This window comes from Tursiops truncatus, chromosome 2, assembly GCF_011762595.2.
Source record: "Tursiops truncatus isolate mTurTru1 chromosome 2, mTurTru1.mat.Y, whole genome shotgun sequence".
Classification (NCBI taxonomy): domain Eukaryota; kingdom Metazoa; phylum Chordata; class Mammalia; order Artiodactyla; family Delphinidae; genus Tursiops; species Tursiops truncatus.
The window spans coordinates 22,717,365-22,734,965 of NC_047035.1; the positions used below are offsets into that span (position 1 = coordinate 22,717,365).

At 37.3% G+C, this 17,601-nt stretch overlaps 1 protein-coding gene across 5 annotated transcripts in view; it reads left to right on the top strand.

The window, feature by feature from the left end:
- CEP128 (centrosomal protein 128) overlaps positions 1–12,514 on the top strand; it is a 439,104-nt gene extending 426,590 nt beyond the window's left edge. For all 5 annotated transcript variants that reach the window (XM_033850758.2, XM_073800169.1, XM_033850760.2 and 2 more), the window contains 2 exons: positions 4,362–4,470; positions 11,371–12,514. In XM_033850758.2, the coding sequence (XP_033706649.1) occupies positions 4,362–4,470; positions 11,371–11,498 (237 nt within the window). In that variant the 3' untranslated portion in view covers positions 11,499–12,514. The remainder of the gene's footprint in view (positions 1–4,361; positions 4,471–11,370) is intronic.
- The last annotated feature ends 5,087 nt before the right edge of the window (positions 12,515–17,601 follow it).

Sequence of the window (17,601 nt, forward strand, 5' to 3'; positions counted from 1 at the left end):
CTTAATCGTGGTTCCTGTATAAAATGTGAAAGAGAAAAGCGTAATCTATGGTTTCCCGCTAAGAGATGCTTAGTTGATTATGGGCCAGTAAGAGAAAGGAAAAAATAAGGAAAAGCAAACACTCACATTTTGCCCATTGACACCTGGGCTGAGAAAGACAGTGAGAAAGGACAGGAGTGGAGGTGTAAGTCTGGGCGTCTTGCTGAATGAAGCAGATGGCGCAATGACAGCCTCAAAATGTGCCTCCCAGAGGAAGGATGAAGTACGCAGGATAGTCAAATCCTATTCGCTCTTCCCAAGGTATGGTTTTAAATTTCTAAAACAAAATCAACTGGCATCAAACCATAGATTATATCTTTTCTGTTACCAGAAAAAGAACCACTTATATTTTTAATTATACAACCAGCTTCTTGGCATATGACAGTTAAAAATATGGCATATTTAGGAAATACAAAAAAAATTAACAAGAAAATAAATAATCCAACAAATATTTTTAAAAACCTATTGTGTAATTTAAGGGTGTATGTTTCCCAGCTCTTACTTATAAATATCTTTTTATATTGAAATCACCATTTGTTGATAATTTTATTTCCTCCTTTTTTCATGTAACATTGTATATATGTGGGAATTTTCTCTATCATCATCATTATTATCATTATGGTTCTACCATACTTTACTTTCCTGATCTCCTATTGTTGGAAATTTAAGGTTAATTTCAGCTTTTTTCTATTATAAGTAGTCACTTGATGAACATCTTGGTATAAAAATCTTTGTCCGTATTTTTAATTTATTAACCTAATATAGATGCCTAGAAGTATACTGGATGACACTTTTTTTTTTTTTTTTTTTTTTTTTTTTTTTTTTGCGGTACGCCGGCCTCTCACTGTTGTGGCCTCTCCTGTTGCGGAGCACAGGCTCCGGACGTGCAGGCGCAGCGGCCATGGCTCACGGGCCCAGCCGCTCCGCGGCATGCGGGATCCTCCCAGACTGGGACACGAACATGTGTCCCCTGCATCGGCAGGCGGACTCTCAACCACTGAGCCACCAGGGAAGCCCATGGATGACACATTTTAAGGCTGTTTATTTGTACCCATTTTATCTTAGTTGTCTAATACATTGGCAGAGTTGTTCAAAATATTTCCTAATTACCTTCTTAATGTCTATAGATGTTCTAGTAATATTCCTCTTTCATTCTTAATATTGGCAATTTATATCTTCCCTCTTTTTTCTTAATTAATCTCAGTAGAGGTTTTTAAATTTTACTGATCTTAAAAAGAATAACAGTATGGGTTTCATTTTTTCACTGCTTTTCTGCTTTCTATTTAATTGATCTTTGCTCTTTATTATTTCCTTCCTTTTACTTAATGTAGGTTTAATTTGCTCTTTGTTTTCTAGTTTCTTAAGGTGGAAACTTGGATTATCAATTTGAGACGTTTCTTCTTTTGTAATATACACGTTTAATGTTATACATTTCCCTCCAAACTGTTTGAACTGATTCTCACAAATTTTGATAAATTATGCTTTTCTTTTCATATAGTTAAAATATTTTCTCATTTTTCTTTTGATCTCTACCTTGACCCACCTATGAGCTATTTAGAAATATGTTCTTTAATTTCTAAATTTGGGGGAATTTTTCAGATATCCTTCTGTTGTTGATTTCTTCTTTCACCCCATGTGGTTAGATGGCATCCTTTGTATAATTTCAGTCATCTTAAACTTATTGAGATTTGTTTTATCACCCAGCATGTAGTCTGTTTTGGAGAATATTGGATGTGTGCTTGAAAAATACTTGTAATCAGCTGTTTTGGGGTATTCTATAAATGTCAATTAGGTCTAGCTGGCCAGTAGTGTTGTTCAAGTCTTCTTTATGTTTACTGGTTTTCTGCCTACTGTTTTATCAGTTACTGAGAGAGGAACGTTGAAATATCCAACTATAATTATGGTTTTGTCTATTTTTTCCTTATAGTTCTATCAGTTCTGCGTCATATATTTTTGGCACTGTGTTAATATGTACATACAATTTAGGACTGTTATCCCTTTCCCTTAAAATTGTTGACTTATTCAACCACTCACATTTCTTTTTTTCATATATAGAAAATGAGGAAGTTTAATACAGTCGAACTTTGAACAACACAGGTTTGAACTGCATATGTCCACTTACATGCAGATTTTTTTTTCAATAGTAAATACTACAGTACTGCACAATCCACAGTTGGTTGGCTCCACAGTTGCAGAACCATGGATACAGAGGGCCAACTATAAGCTATACGTGGATTTTTGACTGCACAGAGGGTCGGTGCTCCTAACCCCTGTGTTGTTCAAGCGTCAACTGCATATCCTTTCCTTTCCAGGAATCCTACAATGAATGACTTCCAGTTTCTTATGAAATTCTCATAATTAGTGAAAACTATAAATCACTTGGTTAAAAACCACAGGGCCTTCATCCTAAATGAACCTAAACTCCCTTTTGGTACCTGAAAACTGATGATCTTAAGTCATTTTAGGATTATGTCCATGCTTTTAGCGCAGAATAAATGTGTCTTTTACAGATGTGTGTGTGAGTCTGCATGTGTGTGTGCACATATACACACACACACGCACACAGACTTGTTCTTTTTTGGCCTTTCTTTTGCGTTTGCATACATATATATGTGACAAAGATATAAAATATAAACTTGGTACTTAGTGCAGAGAACCACAACTAATTCATCAGATAGTCATGCTACATGAGGCCTTACTGTTTTGAAGAATCTGTTTAGGCCACCTAACCAGCAGTTGTTTCATCTAGAACCTTTGCCACCATTCTTGATCCCTTCCTCTCCCTTGACCCCGCAGTCATCCTCAATCACAGTCTTTTAACTTGTATTCCCACTTCTACATTTGTGCTGTTTCAGTCTGTTTTCCACAAAGAGGCCATAGTAATCTTTGAGAAATACAAATCAAAGCATGTCATTCCTCTCCTCAAAACCCTTGATTGCCTTCCGATTGTACTTAAGTAAGAAGAAACCCACATCCAAATCCCACCTCTGGATCTCATTGTAACCACTTCCCCAGGCTCAGTGTGCCTAAGCCATGGGCTTTCCTTCAGTTCTTCAAACACACCAAACTCTTTCTTACCTTCTTAGCACCTTCACACGAGCCTAGAGCACCACTCCCTGACCACCCTTCTGCTCCCCCTTACCTCCCACTTTTCCATCCTCCACCTATGAGTTTTCATCTGGCTAACCCATTGATTCATACTCAGCATTCAAATTATTGCCTTAAATATCACCTACCAGAGGAAACTTCTCTGGACCCCAAATCTAAATGTAGTTCTGCCTATTATTTCCCATTCTTCTTCTTATAGCTCTTATCATAGTTTTAAACTATATTGTGTTTTGTATAGTTTGTTTAATGCCTTTCTCTCCTGCAATCCTGAAGATTTCATGATCATATACACCAGTGTTTTATTTGCCCTTTGACCAGCATATAGTAGGTGCCAAATAAACGATTGTTGAATGAATGAACGAGTGCAAGAAAGAAAAAATGAAGTGAAGTAAATAATTAGAAAACATTTAAGAGAAAAAAATTGCAATTTTTTATCAAGTAAATGTATCTTAAAGCACCTGTTTTTTAACCTATTTAATTAGTAAAATTTTTCAAAGATATAATTCCCTAATTCCGTTTTTCAGCTAAGATTTGGGGAAAAGGACACATTCATACAGTCCATGAGGAGAGGGACCTTTTCTGTATTCATTTTGGTTTATGTATTAAATATTTGTTGAATGAGTATTTGTATAATCATTATGGAAAGCAGTCTAGGTAAATGTATTTAAAAACATCAAATTGTTTTTACTGACCCCGTATTTCCACCCAAGAATTTGTCATAAGGAATAGACCTAAATATGGGAAAGGTTATATATTTAAAGGTATTTCTCATAGTGTTATTTATAGGAGTAAAACATTGGAAACCACCTAAATGCCCAGAAGACTAATACCTGAGTAAAGCATGATATATTCACTAGACAGTATATGAGTAACATAAAGCTAAAGGTTAATGACTTTTAAAATGTTTATATTATTAAATGTAAATAAATAAGAGTTTTACAACAATATTTACAAATCTTATCCACAGGAAAAAAAAGACTGGAAAGAAATATGTTATGCTGTTATGGCTACAGATGATTTCCTTCCCTCTCGTTTTTTCATATTTTCTTTAACATCCACACATTTTATTTTTTACAAGGATTATAATTATATTAAACTGTGGTGTAACATAGCTGGCATCTTGAGGTTCAATTTTATTTTCAGTACATTTAAGTGAATCCCAAGCCTTACATTTTTCAATGATTTGAACTAAAATGCTGTGCTCTCTTTTTTAGGATGACAGAAACTTTGCTGAAGGTTCCCATGCTCATGGGTTAGATCAGTCATCCTCTTGGCAGGATCACAGTTGCTTCCTGTCTAGTCCTCAATTTTCACACTTGCACTGTAAGTAATGATGTCCTGTACCAGCTTTTAAATTGGATTTAAGAAAATGCATCTCATGGAAAGATTAAAGCATAAGGCCAGTACATGATAGTAATATTCATGTTGTAAGTTTGAAAAACTGTTCATTATGAATCATACAAATAATACCCAAGTACATTTATAATATTACCTAACTTACTAAAAATATATGGAATCGCTTCTTTTTAGACCTTACACTTCTCATAAAAACTGAAAATGAATTACCCAAGGTAAAAATCTTAATTAAGCAACTTTTTTTTGGCCTGGAGATTGCTAGTAACTATGGATGAGTGGGTAAGGAAGTTAGATGGTATTGTAATAAAATTCAAGTCATCAAAAAGTAGAAAATCTCTGCGTAGAACTGTTCAAAAATATCTAATTTTGTGCAAAGAATATGAAAACTATTATCGTCCGATTTCATTCTGTGAATAATACAGTGTAAATATTGATAAAATGTCACACACATTGACAAAGTGTGAGTCTGTTGACCCAGGATACCATCTCCAACCACTTATGCTTCACCTTGGATGTAATGTCCTTAAAGAAGCCTTCAGGACTCAGTTTTAAGTATGGTTTCTGTTATGTGTGCCCACAAAGCATTACAATTTTCCTTTAAAACCTTTCTCATACTAATTATGGAATTATTTGCTATTTGAGTGACATTTTGTTTACTGACTCTTCTCTTCACCGAAGAGTGAACTCCATGATGTTAGGAGTGATGTCTGTTTTATGCACCACTGTTTCCTCAGCATCCTATATAGAACTTGGCACATAGTAAAGGCTCAATTAATATTAGATGAATGAGTGTATGAGTTTTTTATTTCAAGTCCACTTTTATCCAATCCATTTGGGACTCAAATGTTAATAAATTCTTAGTTAGATAACCATTTAGCTCTTCAGTTTTCCATGGACATAGAGTTTGTACATTCAATTTGACAATGCTGTCATTTAAAAAAACTAGGCTGCTATAAAATAAAATATCAAAATTAGCCACAAGGAAGTAGGTCAAATCCAAAAATGATAACTCTCATTTTTGCTGATTTATATTCATAGTCATCAAATAAATATTTACTGGTTTCTGATAAATGGTTTGGCTTCCATTATATCATAATTATTTTATTGCAAAAGCTAAGCATTTTCCCTTTCCTGTCCTAACCATTTTACCAAGTGATTCTATATATTTTCATAAACCCTCTGCTATTCTAATCTGGCAGTCACCCTTCAAATTGGATCATATCTCAGGTTTGGTTACTGTACCTCAGGATGTGATATACACATAGGACAAAATTTTTATTTTTCATATTAAGCAATGGAAAAATTTCCTCAGGTCTGTTTGATGTATGTAAGCATGGAAGAGGAGGAGGGTGGGGACAGAGCACCATCAAACATCATATCCCATCCATTAAGACATTTAAGAGCCTGGAAATAAACAGCGCCATGATATGAGCACAGAGGTCATTGTTCTACTGGTATTTAATTTTGCCATTATGACTTTCATAAGGCTCCCTAGAAAGGTACCTAGAAGAAAGTGGTTAGAAGACATTAAGGGGAAAACATGAAATTTTTTAGAATTTTATTTAATACTGTGACAGGCAATAAAAGAAACTGTATTCAGCTTTTCATTCAGTAACATTTCATGACTAGCCCTGGTCATTTCTCTAAGATATAGTACTTATAAGCTGCCATAGGTTTCTACATAAATACACTGGCTCAAAAAAAATAAAGTTAAATAAGAATAGGAAAAAATATCATTGAGAACATAATTTGGATAAGAAAATACTTATTATAGTCTATATTGTACAATCTGACTGAAAATTTAGCTTAGAAAGTAAACCTCTTTATTAATTTATTGATAAATTATTTATTTATTTACACATAGTTTTACTGTTCTTTTTGACAAGTTTGTTTTATGATTTTCCTCCCATACCTACCTCCATGTTTTTAAGGTTACTTTAAAAAGTTTAATCATAGGTACTACTGTTAATCATTTTAAGTGATTTAACAAACTTATTTCTAGAAATAATGTTTATTCTTATTTGCTTTTCTGATGAACCTTGAATTTTTTATATCTTTTTCATGATGTAGTATTTTTGGAAGCGAATTAGAATCATCCTGAATACTTCTCCATTTTTGTAGCACAAACAATTTCAGCTTAGTTATAGAAACTGTCCTGTAATTTTTCTTGAAACTTCAAAATTAAAAAGGAGATCTGTCAAGATCAACAAAGAGAAAAATGGAGCCTACAGTAATTCGATAATACAGGGAATGGAAGATATCTTAAAAATATCATTAATGCCCTCAGAGAAACGAGAAAATAGTACATTTAGTAAAAATATGAGCAAGATGCTATAAAAAAGGAACACAGGATAAGAGGTCTCAGAAATTTAAAATATGAACTAGAAAGGTGGAAAACAAAGTTGAGAAACCTACAAAGTAGAAGATAAGGAAAAAGAAAGAATGGGACAATAGGAGAGAAAAGATAAGATATTCAGAAAATCAATACAAGGAGGACAGTACCTGATTAGTGAGAGTCCTGGGATGAGAGAACAAAGAAAACAGAACAAAGGCCAGAAGCGGGGCGGATGATGAGGGCTCACCCAACAAACAGCTGTTGCACATCTTTTGTGGGAGCACATCCAAGAAAGGGAGGTAAATATTTTCAGTTTTTGTATCTCTGAGAATGGGTTTCTTCCACTCACACTTGACTGAGACTTTGGCTGGCTATAAAATTCTAGGTTAAAAAGGACTTTTCTTCTGAAGTCATTGCACAGTCATCTTCCAAAATCCAGTGTTGCTGTTGAAAAACCTTATGTCTTTTTGTTTTGACTTCCATTCCTTTGACGTGATCCTTTTCACCACCACTGCCCCACCCTCACCCCTGGCCCAGCAACTTTTAGGATTGTCCCTTTAACCCCAGTGAGTTTTGTGATGATATGCCTCCCTGTGGGTCTTGGTTTATTGAGTTTTCTAACTATTTGCTGGGGCAGGGTTGCGGGGGGGGGAGCTTTTCATCTGGACACTCATATTCTTTAGTTCTATCATAGTGAAGGAAGAAAGAAAAGATTCCCTCAGGAGAATCTTTAGGAAATAAACAAACTGATAGATTATTTGATTCATTTGAGTGCTTAGAAAAACTACTAATAGACATATGATTATTATAGGTATAACTGAGCTATTAGAAACAATTGAGAATGGTTATAAAGAGTAAATAAAAACAAACAAAAATTAATTTATTAATGAATTTTAATAAATATCAATTAATAACTCCAGGAAAAAATGAGCAAGAAAAGAAACATTGTCATAGTAGACCTATTAGGTTTGTGTGAGCCATATTTACATAGTCATAATAATGTAAATACTATTGACATAACTACAAGTCCAGATGTAACTATATAGGGAGGATGGGATGAGGGAAAGTGGATGGGTGTGGATAAGTCTAAAAATGATAAATCAAAAAATAGCAATATCAGCTTTTTCTTTCAAAAATTGAAGCAAGTACAGAAAATAAAGCTAAAAGGGTTGATTGTGGGCTTCCCTGGTGGATCAGTGGTTGAGAGTCCGCCTGCCGATGCAGGGTACACGGGTTCGTGCCCCGGTCTGGGAAGATCCCACATGCCGTGGAGCGGCTGGGACCGTGAGCCATGGCCACTGAGCCTGCGCGTCCGGAGCCTGTGCTCCGCAACAGGAGAGGCCACAACAGTGAGAGGCCAGCGTACTGAAAAAATAAATAAATAAATAAATAAAATAAAGGGTTGATTGCGGTTGAGTCTGGGGAGAAGGAGTGTGGGGCTGGGAGGGATGGGGCAAGAGACTGCTGTCTTTCTATGTAGCCCTTTGGTGCTATTTGATATGTGTATGTATGTACGCTTTGGCTAAAAAGAAATCTTACAAAAATAAAACGCTACTGAGAAAACCCCAGCTTTTATGTCTGACTAGCGAGTACTGGATTTTCTTAACCTCTGAATGAAGCATGAAAGCTGGGGGTTGGAGTTTAGAGCAGTTGAGACCTGTGTGGAGACCCGGGGAGTAACTGAGGTGCTGAGGCAGACATGGGTTTATGAGCCCACAGAACAGGCTCCTTCTTACTCAGGTTGGGATTGGTACTGGATGAGGCCCTTTTGTCTGTGCTGTTGACGCTAAGGCACTCATTCTGCTGACTTAGGTGCCCTGTCAAAACTGTGACCAAACGAAAGCGTAGAATCACTGACCATGGAAAAAACAAAGGAAATGGGAAAATACTGCATAATTTGTGGTCTCTGAAATGATCCAGCATTAATGAAAGTTTGTTTTAAGTAGTAATTTATGTCAGCTTTGTGTAGTTCAGGTCAATTCAAGAAAAGGTAGATTCCTCCTGCCAGGAAGAAGGGAAGAAATATATAAATTGTAAGTTTATATTACTATTGGAAATAGGAACACAGAAATCCATTATTTAGAGCCGTGATTACTACCAAATTTATCCTGGCTGGCTGGAAGCTATGGCCATGATTCAGGACACTCTTTGAGGAGGCTTGGATTCCATTACCTGCAGCCTGTAGACAGTGGGGGCTTAGTAAGAGAGACTCATAATGCCAGCTTTTGAAACTGTCATTTTTACTTTTTGTAAGTAGTGACTGACCACTGGTCTCCATGTATAGCTCCTTTTAGGCTAAAGGAACACAACTCAGGACAGGGCCCTCACTCCTGGGGCCCGGACCAGACTGGGTTTGAATGAAGTCTGGAGTAAACTGCTGACTCCTCAAAATCTCGAGTTCTTTGAGATTCAAATGCTAAATGTTTGTGGAGTTGGGATCTATAAACTCAATTTTTAAAATAAATGCAGATTGCAATTTTTCCATAATTCTAACATTGTGGTAAATAATGTTCATTTAAATAAATAAATAATCCCAAAAAGAAAGGACAGTGATTTTTCATGGGGGGGGAAATGTTATCTGCAGACTACTTCAGGAGCTGGAAGTGAATCTGACATATTAATTTAACTTGATATTCTTAGAAAAGCAAATCAATGAAAGTTACTAACAAGTACTTTTGTTCACTTCCTTACTTCAGAATATGTCACTATAAAAAGAAAAGTTAGTATTCTTCATTTGTTTTCTGACGTTCCTGTAGTGGAGGTTTAAGTCCCTCAGATGGGACTTGACCACAGCGAGAACAGCAATACTCTTCACGTCTGTGTTGTACTTCAGGATCCCCCCGGCTAACTGAATGGACGCTTCATGTGTAGTCTGTCCTCAAATTTGTAAACTAAAGTGCCAAAGATTTATAGCAATAAAAATGTTGGGGGACTGCTGATGTAAAATATTATTTCTTGTCCTTTATAGGATTTATTTATTTCATGAAAGCACAATCTTTCTACCTCTCCATCTTATAGGTTCATTGTATGTGATAGTGCTTTTTTATTTTTTTTGGTGATTATCTTTTCACTGACCAATTAGGTACCAGATATTTTTAAATAATTGAGTTCTGATTATTGCGATTTGACAAGGTATGTACTCTATAAATGCTTTCTAGAAAGCAGCTAGAAAATCCCCAGTTGACTATCGTTTTGAAATCCCTTAAAATATATTCACGCGTTCAAACAACATTTACTAAGAGACTATGCACGAGGCTCTGTGTTTGGCTCTGGGGGAATACAGTAGTGACTAAGACAGAAAAGGTCACCTCATCTCATGGAAGAAACAGGTAGTAAGCAATAAACAAGCAAAATGGTGACTGGTACTATAAAGGTGAAATCATAGAAGGTACCAGGACCAGAACTATATATTAGTGATCAGAAGGTTACAATTGACCTGAAACTTGAATGGCAAGAAGAACCAGCTGAGTTAAAATTGGGTGGGAAGAGTTTTCCTGATAGAGGGAGCAGTAAGTGCAAAGGCCCCAGAGAAGAAAGGGGTATGGTCTTCTAGAGAGATGGAACACTGAAGGAGTGAGAGAGGGAGGGAGGGAGGGAGAGAAGGAGGGAGAGTGAGAATGAGTGAGGGAGAGAGTGATTGGGAGAGAGAGTGGTGGGAGCTGAGGTCCTGGTGGAGCCTTTTCAGACACCATCAGGTGTTTGGATTTTATTCTAATTTCGCTGGGAGGCTGGGGGGGGGGTGGGGGGAGGGAAGGGTTAATGCAGTAGAGTGACATAATCGGATTTACCTTTTAGAAAGATCATTCTGGTGTGTGGAGAAGGAGGCAAGATGAAAACAGAAAGAGAGGAAATGGTGGCTTGGGCTGGGCTGATGGTAACGGAGGTGGTGTGAAGCAGAAGGAATCAGGTGAAATGGGCAGTAGAATCCTCAGAACTTACTCTTAAATTGGATGGGTCGAGCAGGCCGGCCAAAGGAAAGAAGGAACCAGGGTTTGAGAAACTGGGTGGATGAGTGTATCATTTTCTAAGATGAAGAGAGCAAGCGATGGGCAGACATCAGAGATTATAAATCAGGTGGGAGTGTTTGACATAGACATTTGGATATAGGCATCTGGAGCTCAGAAGAGAGGGAAGAGGTAGTAGAAAAACAGTAAACCTACATTCCAGATTTAGTCTGTTTCCTTCTGTGTAAAAAAGAGGATTCTATGAAAAGGAGGCCCTTAAGATTTCGCCCTCTAAAATTCTGCTTTAGCAGAATTAATGCTATTAATTAGCATATTAATGCTTTAATATCATTATATACTGAACAAACACACATCTTCCACCCTCACTCTTCAAATCTAAAACAAAATTAAATCCCATGAATGTGTTTTTAAAAACATAGTAAACTATTTTATTCCTACATCGAAGATTTGTTAGTCCATGTAAAGTTTACAGAAAACTAGATCAAATGCAGCGATTACTTACAATTTTGTCAGCCCAGGGATTCTATTCATCTAGGTTTATTTTTCTCTTTTCTCCTACCTTGGCAGCATTTATCCAAAGAACAGTTGCTCCAGATTCACCTTCAATCAAGGAAGATGCCACAAGTTTACTGATGGATGGAACAAGTCCACAGTCCAAAAAGGAGGAATACGAAAGCAAAAACAGCAAAATATAATGAGTTGCTTTACATGAGTGTTTTATAAATAATAGCACATGTATCCTTGCCACAGTTTGGCCCCGATTATCTAGCAGACGTATCTGTAGCTTCTGCTCTTCAGCATTGCCAACCATTGACTGAAATAACAGTGCAGTCGGTCTTTGTGGATGATATAAGTTAAACCAATCCAAATGATATCAGCTCATGAATGACATGCAACTAACTTATTGGCAACTTATACCAGCAGAGAAAGAATAATATTTTTCACCTTGCATTTTCCTTTTTCAGGTGTCGTCAGTCACATATTTCTGGCCAAAATCTGGATTTATAATTGAGGTGTTTCAAAAATGACTGGCTAAAAAGGAGGAAAATGAGTACCCCTTGAGGCAGAAGTTGCCAGCACTTTAAATTCAGGGAGTGTTTATATACAATTGATTTTATTTTGATGCTTTCTCCCTCATAAATTATCATGTGTTATAACATGTCATGGAGATATGCATATATAATATTAGGCAGTCCACTTTACAAATGCTCAGGATTGTTACATCCATCATCTCAGCAGTCTGCTACTACGTGCAGTATCTTAAAATTTTTTTCCAATCATCCATTTTTTATAGCAATAAAGAATTTACAAATGATATTTGAATTGTAGAGCTCTAAAGAATTCATTCGTAGCACAATTTATTTATTTGTCTCTTTGTGGCCAAATGTCCCACTGTAACCACTCCAGTCATATCCTGGACCGTCTTTGGTTTACTCTGACCAAAATCACAGCACCAAACTCCTGTGTCCATGACATCTACTTGCCAAGAGTTCTAGTATAATTTGGTACTATCTATCTGCTTTCAGCATCTTAGCCTTTCTCGACATCAAAGTGTTTTTAAGAACCTATCCCCTTTACATGCTGATCTACCAGTGGAGAAAGATTTCTATTAAATGCTAAATAAGAGTAAACATCCAGGAACTAAATCCCACTGAGTCATAATGGAAAGATTCTGAACAGAGACAAGGACAATAAAGAGATATCTTTGGAATGTGCATTACATTTTGTGTTTGTTAACACCTACTCGCTTTTTAGATTTCTCATATTTCATGAAGATGCTTCTTTTTCTACTCAAGATACGTTTTCCTAACTTACCACATTTGAATGTGCAGAAGAAATGGCATTCTCCATGAACTCGAACTCAATGGTCACTACGGAAGACAGAGATATTTTATTTCAAAATTTACCAGTACAATCTACATAACCTCTGATAGTACAGCCTTGCATTTTATCATTTATTCATTCCAAAAACCTTTTACTGAGTTATTACTATAGGCCAGTCATGGTGTTAAGAAGGAAAAAAGAGACATAAGTACAGGTGTGTATGTCCCAAAGTTTGTTTGGCACTAGGAATTACGTGAGAAAGGAGTGATGTGTTCAGGCTGGCTGGAGAAATTCTGGAGTAGACACCACTAAGCAGGTTTGATTTGTTTGTATCTAACCTTAAGACTTGGAGCCATTGATGTGCTAATGAGCACCAGAGGTTTTAGTGGGGGTGGTATCACTCTATGGTAATATCTGGGGTATTGAAAAATTATGTCAGTATTTTTTCCTTGATGTTTTGACCAGTACCATAATATTGATATTTTATCTCCTTGGATCTAAATGACTAACTGGGAAGGAAGTAAGGGAGAAAATTAACAGGTTTTATTTAAATCCTACAGGTAATGGTTAGATAGCTTTTCACTTAATGTGTTGGGAAGAACTTCATGTGGTCCATTCTTTTAATAGAAACTGATCTAAAGCATTATTAGCACATCTGTGGTCATTAAAAAAAAAATTACATCAGGCCAGTTAGGCCTGAAAAGTGAAGGTAATTCAGATTGTGTACTTGGCAAAGCCTTGAAAACATGTTAGCTGATGATTTTATAACAGAGAGGGATCTTATGAAAGACTGTTTTTAATCTAAAAAAAAATAAAGCATGATATCATATTATTGAAGGCCGCATACTATGGTTGGATGAATAAAGGTGTCTGACTTTAAGTATGGAACACACAAGAACTTCAAAGGCAAAGTTAGCTTTTTGTGAGCAACAATTTTGTCAAAATTCCTTGGCCCTCTGTTTATATGGAATTAAATCCAAGGACCTGCCTCCTCTGAGGATTTTTCCTATCTCTCGCAGTCACCATAAGCTTGAGTTGGAAATTAAAAGGAATGCTAAAGAAACACTAATAGCTTGATTTGTACATTTCAAAGCCAGCAACTGTTTTTCCTTTACTCACCCCTTTGGCAAGATAATGTGTGATATCAGCCCCATTGAGTGGTTGGTCAGCCATATTGCTTGTAGCACTAGGACATTGGAAGGGATAAACCTTATTCTTGAAATGATCGTGGTCCAAGACTTAATTTGAAGATTGACCTTTTTGGTTTAATAATTTTGATTCTTCTGGCCACCTTTCTCCCTAAACATACTAAACTTCCATTGAAGTTACTGAAGGCCACAGAGGGGAGAAACACAGCTGGGAGGAATCTGGCTTGATGTTTTTCCCATTGGCTAAGGTCATTATTATTTCCTTGACTAATGTCTGATTTGAAGGCTGGAAACCAGTTGGTTATATAACATCTTATGCCGTTTCCCAGAATCACGAATTTTCCTTCTTGTTATAGTTTACATATTTTTACTAATAAAGAGATAAAATCTATAGCTTAACATAATAGTGCACATAAGGCATTTGGATTTAAAGGTTATGTGGATAAAAAATGCCTACCTACTTAGCTAAGAAAACAATTAAGCCTATTTTTCTTCATTCTCCTCCTTTCAACTGTGGTAAATGCATGAGGCTCAAGTCAGAGTTATGTAAAGCATACTTAGAATCACAGTGTTTATTACATTTTCTCTAATCTGTATTGAATCTTACAGTTAAAAAATAATTGTTTTATGTGGGACTAAATTCTTACATATAATTAGGTGGTATATTTACTTAGCAAACCCTATTTTAGGAAAGGGTAAATATCTCAAATTGTTTTACTCAGTATTTGTACCATAAGCCCAGCTACACATCATATGGTGGCCAACGATGTGAATTATCATTGAGGAAGTTATTCCTTTTCCAAGATTCTTATACCCCTCTTCAAACAAACTGGCCCAGTATTTTCTCTCAATTTAAAACAAAACAGAAAATTTGTAATTTTCATGGCCTTCAAATGAGGAAGCTGTCCTCATGAAAGCGTCTGGTTTTCTTGGATCAAAACTAAACCATGGGGCATCCCTGGTGGCGCAGTGGTTGAGAGTCCGCCTGCTGATGCAGGTGACACGAGTTCGTGCACCGGTCCGGGAAGATCCCACATGCCGCGGAGCGGCTGGGTCCGTGAGCCATGGCCGGTGAGCCTGCGCGTCCGGAGCCTGTGCTCCGCAATGGGAGAGGCCACAACAGCGAGAGGCCCGCGTACCGCAAAAAAAGAAAAAAAAAAAACCAAAAAACTAAACCATGAACCTTAAGCTGGAATGTAAATTTGGGAAAGTTTGTATGTAAAGGCATTTCATGCTCTGAAGTATGATATAAAAATAGTTACATCTTTCAACTTTTAAGTTCTCAGATGTTTAGCAGTAAAAACGTATCAGCTTATCCCTATTTGAAAAAAGAAATTTAAACCATGAAAGATTCCGTCTAGTTTCATTTCCGTACAAAACACGACACATCTAGGTTAAGGCTAGGAGAAATGCTTACATCTAGAAGCAGAATTTTAGATTCCAAGCCCCCAAACAAACTTCAGAGATGTCTCCCTTGCTTTTGATAATAACAAAGTAAACGAATCTGCTCTGCTCTGGTAAAACCAGCTGAACCTTTAAGTTTTAACCTCATCTGTCCCCATCTTAGCCTCTCCTGCTCTGTCCTATGCCCACATCCTACCCAAATCCAAACCCAACCCAAGTCACTCTGAGTGTTTTACCAAGTCAGCCCTTACTGTTGACCTCTGGTGTCTGATACCTCAAAAACCTACAATGAAGCGGCTGGCTGACTGGGGTTTGTAGCACCTTCATGTCTTTCAGAGCCAGCCAATTAAGACAGGGATTTGAATGTCACGTGTCCTTGACTACTCTCGTGGTTGAAAGCCCAGGAATACTTCTGTGGCTAGGTATCTTTTCTTCCATAACACAGCTTGACTCTGACGTGGTCCAAAGCCATGAGACAGCTGTGGATGTGAACGTCCCACGTTGCTCTCTGCAGGAGTATATTGGATTTCTAAACATAGTAGCATGTTAGATCCCTGTCAGGAGAATAGTTAAAGCAACATATAATCTGATGACCTCCACCTTTCAAAATGTAAAACCTTATGCTTTTGAGCATATAGGTGGGAATCTGGGGGAAAAAATGCTGCTGTAGTCAAAATACAGCCATACATTTATCACCTGTAATTCTAACAATAACTTGCTATCTTTTAAGGCATTGACATTGCATACTTGCCATTCCCTGGAATGAATGCTCTGTTTTTCTCAAACTGGCAGATGCTGGACGTTCATGCTCAGACTGTCTTCTATCCCCTCTCCATAGATCCTCACGACTTGACACCCTCTCATTTTTTATTCTTTGGTAAAGCATTTTGACCGGCATTATTTACATAAAAACAAAAATTACTATTTATCCTTAAATACAGGAACTCTGTGTCATCTTAGCTGTATACTCGACTGGAAATAAAAGATCAGAACACTAGCTTGAAGCAGTATTTTTTTAAACAAAAGTAGTGGATATTAAACTACCAACAGTTCAGATGTTATCATTTAAGAGAAAATATCTTATTCTGAGGGAAAGTAGGATAATATTATATGTTCATTTGTCACTAATTGACAGTCTCCTTTAAATCCTGACTTAATGTTTTCTTAAAATCATACCTTTATTTTTTAAGTGTTACGAGTCCTCCAGAGCCAGTCCCCAGCAAGGGTCCTTCTGCCCAGTGTTGATCAAGCCAACAGAACAAGACCAAGTTTGGTTGAAGCACAGACAAGCTTTACTCTTTAATCAGAGAATGGAGAGGCGAGAGCTCTAGAGCACGCGATCTCCCGATTGGCCGTGGGCCGGCCCGCTTTATAGGGACCTTGGCAGAGGCGAGGGAGGCGGAGTTGCTGCAAGGCAGGTGCAGCTGCGCCGCTCAGGCCCCAGATCACAGTGCCGGGCGCAGAGCCTCTGCGCACGGCCCGCATCCGCCATCTTGAATCGCAGGGTCGTGAGCAGCCCCTTTCCACACAGTCCGCCGAGCTGAGGTGTCGGGGCCGGCGTTTCTCACGGGCAGCTCTGGTCTGAAACCCCGGATTGGAGGCCTCTGCGAGCGGCACCTTGTGGGCCAGTGGAACTAGACTAAGCACCACGCGGAAAAAAGGTTAGACTTTATTACCCGGATTCTGTTTTTCTTTCCTGGGGATTGTTTATGGGCTTTTCCTGTGACAACAGGACACGTCTAATGTTTTAAGTATCAGGTTTTCTCCATCAAATTAGTTTCCTTTTGTTTTTCCTTACAAATGTTTCAATTTCGAGTCAGGTGGATTTCTGAATCATTTGAAGCCACGGAGAGTTCAACTGGCTTTTAAAAGAAAAAAACTTGGCCAGTAGTGTGAAAATTTGTACTTCGTTATAGTGCACCTCTCTATTCTTTTTTCCTAAAAAAATCAGTTTTATTCACAGTGTCCCATAAAAAGTTATCAAACTTTAAAGAAAGGCTAAATCCATGTTATATTCTTTGACACATGAGGCAGCCTCTCTTTGTTCTTGACATGCTATATTTCAGTTGGAAATATTTTTCCCTCCCACTGTCTCGCATTTCTTTCCCCGGGATCCATAGTCATTTCCTCAAGGACCTTTGGAAGGAGCTTTATGTCCTTGACTTGGGCAAGCCTGTGGACTGGAGTCATGCTCGCTTGTCCTGTGTATGCCTTGCAAGACATCAGGGTAATGGCACCATAAAGAGCTAGTGAGATTAACACATGAAACGCTTACGTTTTTTTCTAATGATGTGGGCTGGTCTGTTAACCAGGTACGAAAGGCTTCTCTTGGTAAAACAAGATTGTTTCTCTTCATCCTTGTGTGATGATGCACAGCTATATTTTAAAGCAGTATTTAAATGTATTTCATATATCATAGCCT